This window comes from Nicotiana tabacum, chromosome 14 (assembly GCF_000715075.1).
Source record: "Nicotiana tabacum cultivar K326 chromosome 14, ASM71507v2, whole genome shotgun sequence".
Taxonomy (NCBI): domain Eukaryota; kingdom Viridiplantae; phylum Streptophyta; class Magnoliopsida; order Solanales; family Solanaceae; genus Nicotiana; species Nicotiana tabacum.
In genome coordinates, this window is record NC_134093.1 from 92,011,631 (window position 1) to 92,022,781 (window position 11,151).

Consider the following 11,151-nt stretch of genomic DNA (forward strand, 5'->3'; position numbering starts at 1 on the left):
GCAACATTGTATTCAAAGACATAATCCAGCACTATATTCAATCGATTCAAATTTGTCTCAATATCGATTGGATTTATTGATAGTTCCTTATTTTCTTGAGTCTCAGGCTCATCGATATCCTTATGAATCTCAGGATTGGTTAAATCATGGGTTTCTTTATGAGACTCTTTCGTAGTGTCATCTTGATCATTTATTTTCCTTTTTCTAGGATTTCGATCCTTAGAACCCAATGGTGTGCTATGCTTTAGGCGTGCTTTTGACTCATTAGCTGTAACACTAGAAGATTGTCCAACAGGGACATCAATACGGATTGAAACATTCTCTGCAGGGATATGTAATTTCGTTATCCTTTTCAGATCCGTAAATGCATATGGCATTTGATTTGCTATTTTCTGCAAATGGATAATTTTTTGCATATCTTTTTCATAAATAGAGGCACGTGGATCAAGATGAGACAATGATGGATTTTTCCACGAAAGTTTTTGTTTGATTTCACCAATTTCTCCCCCTAATTTTGGAAAAAATATCTCATCGAATCGACAATTTGCAAATTGAGCAGTGAACAAATCTTCCATTAATATTTCGAGGTAGCGAATAATGGAGGGCGATTCAAAACCAACATATATTCCTAACCTTCATTGTGGACCCATCTTGGTGCGATATGGCGGTGCTACAAGCACATATACCGCGCATCTAAAAATTCTTAGATGGGATATATTAGGTTCATGACTCAAAATTAATTGCAACAAGGAATATTTATGATAATTTATCGGTCTGAGACGAATTAGTATTGCTGCATGCAAAATGGCATGACCCCAAACTGAAGTGGGTAACTTGGTTTTCATGAGTAATGGTCTTGCTATCAATTGCAGACGTTTAATCAAAGATTTTGCAAGGCCATTTTGAGTGTGAACATGAGCTACATAATATTTTACTTTTATCCCAATTGATAAGCAATAATCATTAAATATTTGGGATGAAAACTCAGTGGCACTATCAAGTCTAATAGACTTAATTGGATTATCGGGAAATTGTGTCTGTAATCGGATTATTTATGCCATTAATTTTTCAAATTCCAGGTTGCGAGATGACAATAGGCATACATGAGACCATCTAGAAGATTCATCTATTAAAACCATAAAATATCTAAACGACCCACTAGGTGGGTGAATAGGCCCACAAATATCCTCTTGTATACGTTCCAAAAACACTGGGGACTCAATCCCAACCTTTGTTGGTGATGGTCTAATAATCAACTTGCCTTAATAAGAAGTGCAAGAAAATTTATTATTTAAAAGAATCTTTAAATTCTTTAATGGATGCCCATTTGAGTTCTCTATAATTTGTCTCTTCATAATTTATCCAGGATGTCCCAATCAATTATATCAAAGTACAAAAGTATTGAAATTAGTAACCTTTTGGTTTACGATAGAATGTGCCTCAATTGCACTAATTCTTGTCCAATACAAGCCACAAGATAAAGATGGGAACTTCTCAATAACCCTTTTCTGGCAAGAGACATTCTTGGTAACGATAAGATATTCGAGATTATTCTCATCTATTGTCTCAATATGAAATTCATTGCGGCGGATATCTTTAAAACTCAACAAGTTCCTCTTGGACTTGGAGGAGAACATTGCATTCTCTATGATAAGTATTGTTCCCTTAGGTAGAGTTATAGTAGCTCTTCCAGAGCCTTCAATTAATTTTGTACTGCCATATATTCATCAACATCTATATGGTGAATATCTCTTCAAAAATGAATATGTATTCATAATGATTATCACATTGTTTTCACATTCACTTCAGGAATGAAACATAATAATCCATGCATGCTTTATAAAATCTCATGCCATATCAATGGCAAACATCACTTTCACAAAGTGAATGATTATTTTGAGAGCCATTATTGTTCTCATTACCATAATGATGATGATTATAATTCCGTCCATTACCACGTCCACATCCATTCATACCTCCACGGTAAAATCGTGCCTTATTTTAGACTTATGGGACGGGTTTTCACTATTGGTGGAGATTGAATTTAATTTGCATATGCGAACTTTCATTAATTGAACCCAATCAAATAAAAAGTATCAAGCAAATATAGAAAAACACATAATCAATTAAAATCTACGTGTCATAATTATCCCACTTTAAGATGGAAGAAATATGTGATAAAATTGAAAGAAAAAATATGTGCTCTCTCAAAAGTCTTCACTTCATGTTTCTTAATATTAACACATAGGAACATAATACTTGTTATAGAAAAAATATTTATCGTTCTTTACACCAAAAATCCTTACATGATTTGATGAACTTTCAAGAAAAACTTTTTCGTAAAGCAAGTTTGTTCATTTGTGGAAACATAAATAGCAAAGTGTAAAGAAACTTGAAAACTAATTAGAAAAGGCTAACCGTGATGACCGAATATATACTGGTGTTGTACACCTTATACCGTCATCGTTCTTACCATATTATTAACATTAAATGACGCTACCGGCACTGGCCGCATCATAACAATTCAGTTGGCTAGAACTTCGTGTTGATAACGTGTTATAAAATATAACTCAAAGTAATAATATAGAACAAGGAAAAACAAGCTAAGAGATATAGAGAGAAAGAGATGAGAGATTCTTATTTCTTCTTCAATTGTATGTATTTTCCTATCTATTACAAGGCTTTTTATATAGGCATGAAAAATGAAGAAAATATATCATTGAATATGCCATTAAACATAAAAAATATGCCATTAAATATATCATTAAGCATTTGAAATAAAGATCATGAATGATGAATAAACATCCACCATAATTTGATATTTCTTATAACAATATTCATATTTTTATGCAATTAATCAGCGGTCGAGTGACAATAGTTACAAATATTATTACTACTACACCTGTACGCATTGGAATTAGTATATAATATCTTGGATGCAATTGCTGAAAAAAGTGACCCCTAATTATTGGCTTTTAGTGTTGGCCCTATCGTATGCCTTAATGGAAAGTAGCCCTTAAGTTGTTGGCATTTGAAGCAAATCATTCCATTACGATTTTGTTCCATTAATTAAACAGAAAAGCATATTCCCTTCACTTTGACAAAAGCAGAACATGCCGATAGTGTAGGACACATGACAATGCTTGGAAATTTTCCCTTACTTACTGCTTAAGTTTAATGGGGACATAATTAATATCACAAAAGTTAAGGAAAAATATAGGGAAAAAACTGAACAAATCAGAATATTGATTTTTGCGACTTTGTAACGTCTTAAAAAAAAAATTCTCTTCGGCTTCTTCTAATAGTAGGAGTTTTAGATCGAATTTCATTATGAAAGTATGTTGCTAGAGAATAAGCTTTAGGAAAGCGTTATTAAAAAATTTGGATTCTAATTTTCTGAAACAAATAGGTTGTCCCTTGGCTTTTAAATATAATGTATGCTCAATAATCTTAAAAAAGTTTTTATTTTAAACTATATTTTCACTAATGATGTAAAATCGTCTTAATTTAAACAGATGATTCCGTTGAGATTTTAGTACGCAGGACCACATTAGTAGTTTTTCTCACGGAAACAAACGCCACCACTTGGATATGAAACTTGTGAAGAAAGTAGCCCTATGAAACTTAAGTTTAATTAATTTGGTGTTTGCAATGAATTAGCATAGGGATTTTTAAGTAGACAACCCAATCCCAATTCGTCATTTGCTTCTTCGTCCAAGTTGGTAAATGCAACTTTGCAATTTTTGAAGGCGTAACACCCCATGCTATTTTTTCGTTCAATGCAACTAAAGTACTTCAGTTTACTTGTCATTTTTGTTAAAAATAGTTGTTTCAAAAATACAGTACTTAGAAAATCAAAAAAGAATTAATTATCTTTTCTCATTTTCCCCTTACTATACTAATAAATGTTCTAGAAAGAAGTAAAAAGATCAAGAGATCAAAAACAATAGTAGCTCTTATGATTAATTTAGATGATACGCAAAAAGTTAAACTGATGAGTAAGTAGGACTAGATGGAGTAATGTGGTATAACGTAAGAGAATATAATAATATAACATTGGGTAAACAAACAAATAGCTCTCGTAGCTCAGTTGGTTAGAGCACCCGTTTAGTAAGCAGGAGGTCTTGAGTTTGACTCTCAACGAGAGAAATTGAACTTTTTTTCGTGGTAGGCATTTCAAACATGACATTTTTTTCTCTTTTTATGAATTTAGAATTACTTGTTTTTTTAATCAGCCAAGGCAAAGTAACTTTATACGAAGTCGTTCACCAGCTTATATTTCAGGATAGTTACAAAATTAGTCAACAATAAAGGGAAGGGCATTCACTATAGTTATATACATTTTACATGAACCTAATATGCCATTAAATCCCTGATCAGTTCTTCCCCTTGTTTGGTATTTCTTAGCACCCTTGCTGGTCACGCCATTTCAGATAAATTAATCCGGCACGATAATGTGTATAAGCCCCTGCCACCACAAGTACATGAAATAGTTGGTGGCTATGGCCAGCAATGTCAAATTTCCCAGGCATCCATCTTTCTGGAACTCTTAACGCATATACCAATGCTCCAACGCCATAAAAGACGCCCATCAATACTTCATAACCAGTAGTATGAAGGGCCTCAGGTTGGTTCCAATATAGAACCAACTTGTGTAGAATAGGTGCCACACCTGACATGCCCATCCCAAAAAATAGCCCTGCTCGAAGGCTTCGAAATTCTGGCTTTTGAAACACAGGAAGGAGAGAAACCAAGATTGTGCCAATTCCCAGGACAGTAATAAATCCCAAGTAGAGGTTCAAGAAAAAAGGGTAGCACATGAAGGAATAATAGACGGGAGGGTAAAATGAAGTGGATATCAAGGCAGCAATACCAGCATAGTCGAGCCTCAGCATAATGTACGATAAACGCTCTGAATGGCAAGAAAGCAAATGGCATGTGCTACTTGCTAATAAGCAAAACATTGCTCCACAAAGAAAGGCAAAGAATGGCCACCGCGTTATCGGTGTCACTAGCAATGGTGCTATCATGTTTGCAACATCTTCCTTCACACTGCGCTGCACCAATTTGAAAAGAGAAATATCAGTCACACATGTTCATATATAACCAAAAGAATTTGCTTTACCCTATTTGCACAGTATAATTATTCAACGAAGGAGATTCAATTGAACCCCCTTGGCTCCCTTTAGCTCCGCCACCTGATCAGGGTGAAAGATCTCTTGTCCAAGAAAATCTCTTGCAGATTATAGCCAATTCATATGGATGACAAACAGAGGAAGTACCAAACAACTAGGCTATTCAGCTCATCTACTCACGGAAATCCAAGAGAAACTACCCTGATTACTTCTAATTAGATCAATTCTGCTCCAAGATTAGAAATCAGCTTAATAAATGATATCAACGCCCTCATATCCCAGGAGAAATATCAATCAGAGATGATGGTTGAAAACCAAATGGTTTTATGTATCTGTTCTAGTATCAATCAAAGAATTTCCACTACTAATGACTTCTGAAAATGTTACATTTGCTCTAAACCAGCATGTTCTTCAGGAAACAGACATTCACTCTGAGTGTAAAGAGACCTAATCAGGGTGAATGGACTTCAATCCAAGAAATCTTCAGCAGATGACAGTCGGAACAAATGAATGACACACCCGGGGAACACTTAGTGACTAGGCCATTTAGTCCATCTACCATCACAAAAATAGGAGAAAAAATGTATATTGACCTAATGAAATTATTTCTGCTATGATATTAGAAGAAAGATTGATCGAGGCTAGCAAGGGCCTCATAATACAAGATTTAGCTTTCGTTGTGCAAGTAGTATGGTTACACCAATAGATATATTGACATTGTAATATCCATGATTGACACCTAAATGCTAAATCTTGTCTTGTTATTTTTGGAAGAGTAGTCATTACCATATTGGTCATCACAGGTTTGACTAAAGGAAACTTCCAAATGAAACTGATTAAGATGTCTCTTTTGAGGTCAGCTTTCTAAAAATATCATATTATTATCACACAATCGTTCTATTAGATTCTTCACATTTTGCTCACATGCAGAAACTTAAAGATTGCCTGCATCTCCAATTACAGGGGGGGGGGGGGATGAATTTAGTGGAGATATGCACATTCAACACAAAGGGACTAGACATAGAAGGTGCAATGCACTCAATGATATTTAAGTAATCCAATCAGTGAAAAAAACTAGATATCGAGCCTTCTTCGGAGATTAAGGGTACAAAGCAAATAGGTAGAGATACAAGTTACATAGAGACTTCTCCTTGGAAATCTACAGATGTTCCAGTATAAAACGTTTTCCCCTTTTCACGCCCCAGTACTTAAACCAAGTGACAAATAATCCATTGGCTTTCCAATTACAGAAAAACAAGGTCGTTACGCTATATATCAATAGGTTTCGTAATCTCTAAAAAGGCTAAAAAAGAAAAAAGACCTCAAACTGAAGCTTTAGAGAAGATGAGACACACACATAACTCATGAAAATAACGAAGTGCTATATGTTTCTTGATCATTTCAAAGGAAACAAAGGTAATTGTAAAGGTTTGAAACTTCAGCACATGCTTACCGTGCATGAAGCAGTAATTAAGTTTCCCCTTTCTCCATGAGTAAAGTAAAATTTTCCCACTCTGATCATGCTTTTCTTTTTATTGGTGAAAATTACCATTTTGATCTTTGATTCAGAGGCTTAAACGATTAGATAAATGAACGAAGAGGAACGAAGAAACTCATTTAGCAGCGAAGAAAAGGAATGATTCAGCAGAAATCAGTAATCTACGAACTAGCTTACTCTGAAATAAGAAATTCTCACTAAGCATAACTATATTCACCATTAATGACATAAATTGAAAATGGCATTGCAAAATCTGGGATCAAGAATATGAAAGCAAACTAAAGAATAGAAGTATAGCATAGATATAGCTGAACACTCAGTGATGTTTAAGCTTAAATAAAAGAAAGAGATCCCAAGCAACAATTTCTCTAACAAAGAGGAGGAAGCCATACCAAAACACCAATATCAATACGGTTGCTGTTGGAAAATCGCTCAGGTAGACACTTAGACAGCAGTTGCAGCAAATCCTCTCGAAGTTTGTGCAAATCCGGCATATGTGGCAAAGAAGGGATACAAGGTAAAAGCTCTGCTTGTAATTTGTGTAGATCAGCCTTCCTAAGCTTTTCAGGAAGATTTTGTAAAGTCTGAAGATCCACAATATCTGGGACTTTCATTGCAGTATAAATGGTCAACACTAGGAAGAGAATGAACCCTATCAAATGCCTGCAACAAACAGAGGAAATCAAGATTCAAATAAGGAATTCTTCTTGGTTTTTCATTTATCCTCCTCAAGTTAAACCAGGATATATGAGTGAAGTAGAAAGCGGAAGAGTAAACAAATCCTAACAAAATCACACTGATCTTTATTAGGAAGATGTTCCTAACTGTTATTCTCCATTTCCTGAACCCTTCACCCAATCCTTTAAGAACTAACAAAAAGTTTTGACCTATTAAGTGGATTAGTTAAATAGGATTCTTATATTTATTAGGAATATGTTCGTAACTGTTATATGAGTGGCATTAAACAAATGTTGTTATAACTATCTCTAGGCTAGCCCTTTCCAAAAAGAAAAAGTTGACTACCTTTCCAGGCCATGAAATCCTCGTCTTTGGCTAAACAGCAAATCCACGGCAAGATCATCTTTTCTGGTTGATACTACAGCCATCTACAGATATTAACTTAATACTACCACTACTTGGTAAATTTCACTTTCTCATACCTAAGTAAAAAGATAGAACAGAATACAATGCCTTCTTATAAAAGCTATAGACTTGTAAATATCAGGAGACTCAAGCTCGAAACTATCTCACCAGTAACTGTCCTGGGTACGACTACCCAAGAGGAGGTATGTATAATGCAGGAATCTAGTCATGCCTCATCCGACCAATTCTCTTTCCCAAAGTAGCAACAAACCTCATACGCAAATCCTTGAAAGTGTGGCAAAACATTGCTATTAAGCTCAGTCAAATGATTGAGAGCTGGAGTAACCACACAGTTGCTAAATATTGTATCCTTGAGATGTTCTGTATTGGAACCCCATATTATTCAGAGATTATCCTTGATTAACCACGCCATATAGAGTAGCGGATAAGGACATGGGAGATACTGAAAGGTCATCATATTAATGTATGTAGCGTGGATTTTCCATGAACAAAGAGAACTTTAATTGGCGCTTACGAGAAACTTTGCAATAAAATTTTAAATTCAAGACCTCTACCTAGAATTTATGCACAATATATCATTATCACTTGTGCCTAATTACCATGATTAAGGGAGATTGACGTAAAAGAAAAACTCCAATTAGAGAACGGTACAAGTTAATAATCCTAAAAGATATAACGACTAAAAGCATCATATCACATTTTGATGCATGTTTGTCTTCATCGATCTTAGGGAGTTAGTTAGGCAGCATACTTTCAGTTACTTAGTAATTGAAGTGTACAAAGCAAACCATAATATCTTCATATGGTATCGATGAAAATATTGTGATCTCCCTCTTCTTCCCATTCTATTCTTTGAGTTAGTTTCTCGGATTAGTCCCTCAGGTAACCTTAATTTCTCTCGAATCTTTGGTTCCTCAGAAACTCTGATTTGAATTCACTTATGCTTCACATTTCTTCTTTTTTCTCTTTTCTTTACTTATTTATAGATTGTTTAAAATCATGAAAGACCAATAAAGTTCTTAACTTTTTTACAGCAAGCTATATATAATACGAAGTAAAAAAATTTCTTTAAAGCGAAGAGAGGGAATTCTTACGTCCAAACATTGAGGGTCTCGTTGTGAATTGTAAAAACACTGAGCAAGGCCTGCTTCAATGGCCATTCGGCGCGGTAATGACCAAGAATGAATTCATTGTCTTTCAAATAACCAGGCAAAGAATGATACTCCACCAGTTGGTACTTCACCTTCTTCCACAATCTCTTTGGCTTCCCTTCCTTTGAATTCGAAGCACACAATGGTTGGTTTTCATATGATCCACGAGCATTTAACGCCTCTTCAAGACTTTCCACACCGTTACCCATCTTCCGCTTAACCATTAACTGTCAAACATCAAAAGTCCTTTAAACACTTAGATAAAGGAACTGATATACAGGGGTGAATCTACCATGTGAGCTACGGGTTTATGTGAACGCAATAGCTTTGCCCAGATCTTGTATGTGTATTAAATTTTACTTAATATCTATAAATATTTAAGTGTGAACCCGGATATTATTGTATATTAACTTGAGGTTATTGTAGGAACCCATAAACTTCAAATTCTGGATCCCTTCTACTGATATAGACCCAAATGCATAAACAATAGAACTTTGAATTTAAAGCAAATACTACAAAATGTTTGGCATTCACCTAAATGAATTTTGGTCGATATTTTAAAATGCTAACTTATCACCATTTTGTTATGAGGAGAATTCTTTTTCTTTTCTTTTTTCTTCAAGAATCCGGTGTCCAAGCCGGACTAATCCTAATTTGCCATAGAAACTCCATTATACCACGCCTTTCCATGGGGTTAACGGGAGAATTCCAATTTATAGTATTTTTCATGTAGTTTTTGTATAATTTAAAAGAGCGAAAGTTCGGCTGAGCTCAAAAGTTATGATCAAATTGATTTTAAAGGAATTAAAGAAAAGCATCTAACAAATTAAATACAAAATAGCACAATACCCAGATTAATAAAATCAAGAATGAAATGTACCTGGAAGAATGGGAGAAGCCTTAAAAAGATGGTGATGCAGATTATTTATTGGACGTATAAAGTATTGGTATAATTAATTCTTCCAAGGGTAACGCCTAAGGGTGGGAGAAGGGAAAAACAGAGGTTATCAATGGAGGTGCAACAAAACAGCAGATATAAAATAATCTTCTTTAGTTTTATTTGGGAAATTAGATTAAAATACTACTGTATGCAACTCACATAACATATTTATAATTTTCTAATGAAATTAAAATAGTATTGTATTCATCTTACATAACATATTAATGTATCTAAGCATAGAATAATAATAATAATAATAATAATAATAATAATAATAATAATAATAATAATAATAATAATAATAATAATAATAATGATGATGATGATGATGATGATGATGATGATGATGATGATGATGATGATGATGATGATGATGATTTTAAAATTACCATTTTAGTTATTATTATTCGATTACTAGAAAGATCTGCAATCTATTTGGATCAATGCAGATTTAGGCTGTCATATGTCTTCAAAGAGCTTTTAGCTGCACTAGTTATTTTTATTCCAAATAGAAATTACAAAGAACTTTTGGTACTTTTTATTCGTTCAGCCGAACTCAATAGCTTTTTACTTGAACGTTATATGTGTATAAATTTATTGAATATATATAAATATTAAATTATGAACCCAGTAACTTAAATAATCAATGGATTAAGAGGTATTTCGAACCCATAAATTTTAAATCTTAACTTTGTCTCTGTATATCTAGCCATGTTAATATATTTACCTTAAGTCATATGCAGTGGTGGTACCAAAAAGTTTACCAAGGGGATTCGATATATTAAAAAGATGTCTTGATCCGATATTGGTATGATTGATGGGCGAGATTGTTTGGAGGTACGTCAGATTGTGATAGTAAATATTTTGAGTGCCTTTATGGATTAATAAAAAAAATTGGTTCGTTACCTTACTCCTTAAGCGTAAGAAAAAATAAACAGTAAAATAAACACAACAATCTTTACGTGGAAAATCACTCAGCTAAAAAGATGCAAAAACCACGACCTACCACGTAGGATTTTAGCTTCAACTTCACTAGAACAATGAGCCAAATGTATCGATTACAAATCTGTAACTCAATACTCTACAGTTCTCCTACTTCAACCAATTTACTTACAAGTTACTCTAACTTGCAAAATCAAACACTCACTCCAACTCACTGATTGCATATGACATTTTGATTATAACTCGATTTTCTAAAACATATTTACTAGACTGACTCAAGAAGAACACAAACACTGGTACTCGACTGGAGTATAGAAAATATAGTTCTTCAGTTGATGTGCAAAAACATAATTTCAGCAGTCCAAAAAGATAGTATTTAAG

The 11,151-nt window shown here is 33.9% G+C and overlaps 1 protein-coding gene across 1 annotated transcript; it reads right to left on the reverse strand.

The window, feature by feature from the left end:
* Positions 1-4,218: 4,218 nt before the first annotated feature.
* LOC107828964 (heptahelical transmembrane protein 4) lies at positions 4,219-9,927 on the reverse strand. Its single transcript, XM_016656362.2, has 4 exons — positions 9,769-9,927; positions 8,832-9,115; positions 7,026-7,296; positions 4,219-5,057 (listed from the first exon to the last, which is right to left on the reverse strand). The coding sequence occupies exons 2-4, from the start codon at positions 9,110-9,112 to the stop codon at positions 4,404-4,406; spliced, it is 1,206 nt and encodes a 401-aa protein (XP_016511848.1). The 5' UTR covers positions 9,113-9,115; positions 9,769-9,927; the 3' UTR covers positions 4,219-4,403.
* Positions 9,928-11,151: the final 1,224 nt, after the last annotated feature.

What these genes read in the sequence shown, in the direction of transcription:
- LOC107828964 (XM_016656362.2), bottom strand. Translation starts at nt 9,112, where the DNA reads ATGGTTAAGCGGAAGATGGGTAACGGTGTGGAAAGTCTTGAAGAGGCG. An exon ending in GAGACCCTCAATGTTTGGAC is followed by an intron (nt 7,297 to 8,831) that starts GTAAGAATTCCC and finishes TGTTTGTTGCAG; the next exon opens with GCATTTGATAGGGTTCATTC. An exon ending in GTATTGATATTGGTGTTTTG is followed by an intron (nt 5,058 to 7,025) that starts GTATGGCTTCCT and finishes AAATTGGTGCAG; the next exon opens with CGCAGTGTGAAGGAAGATGT.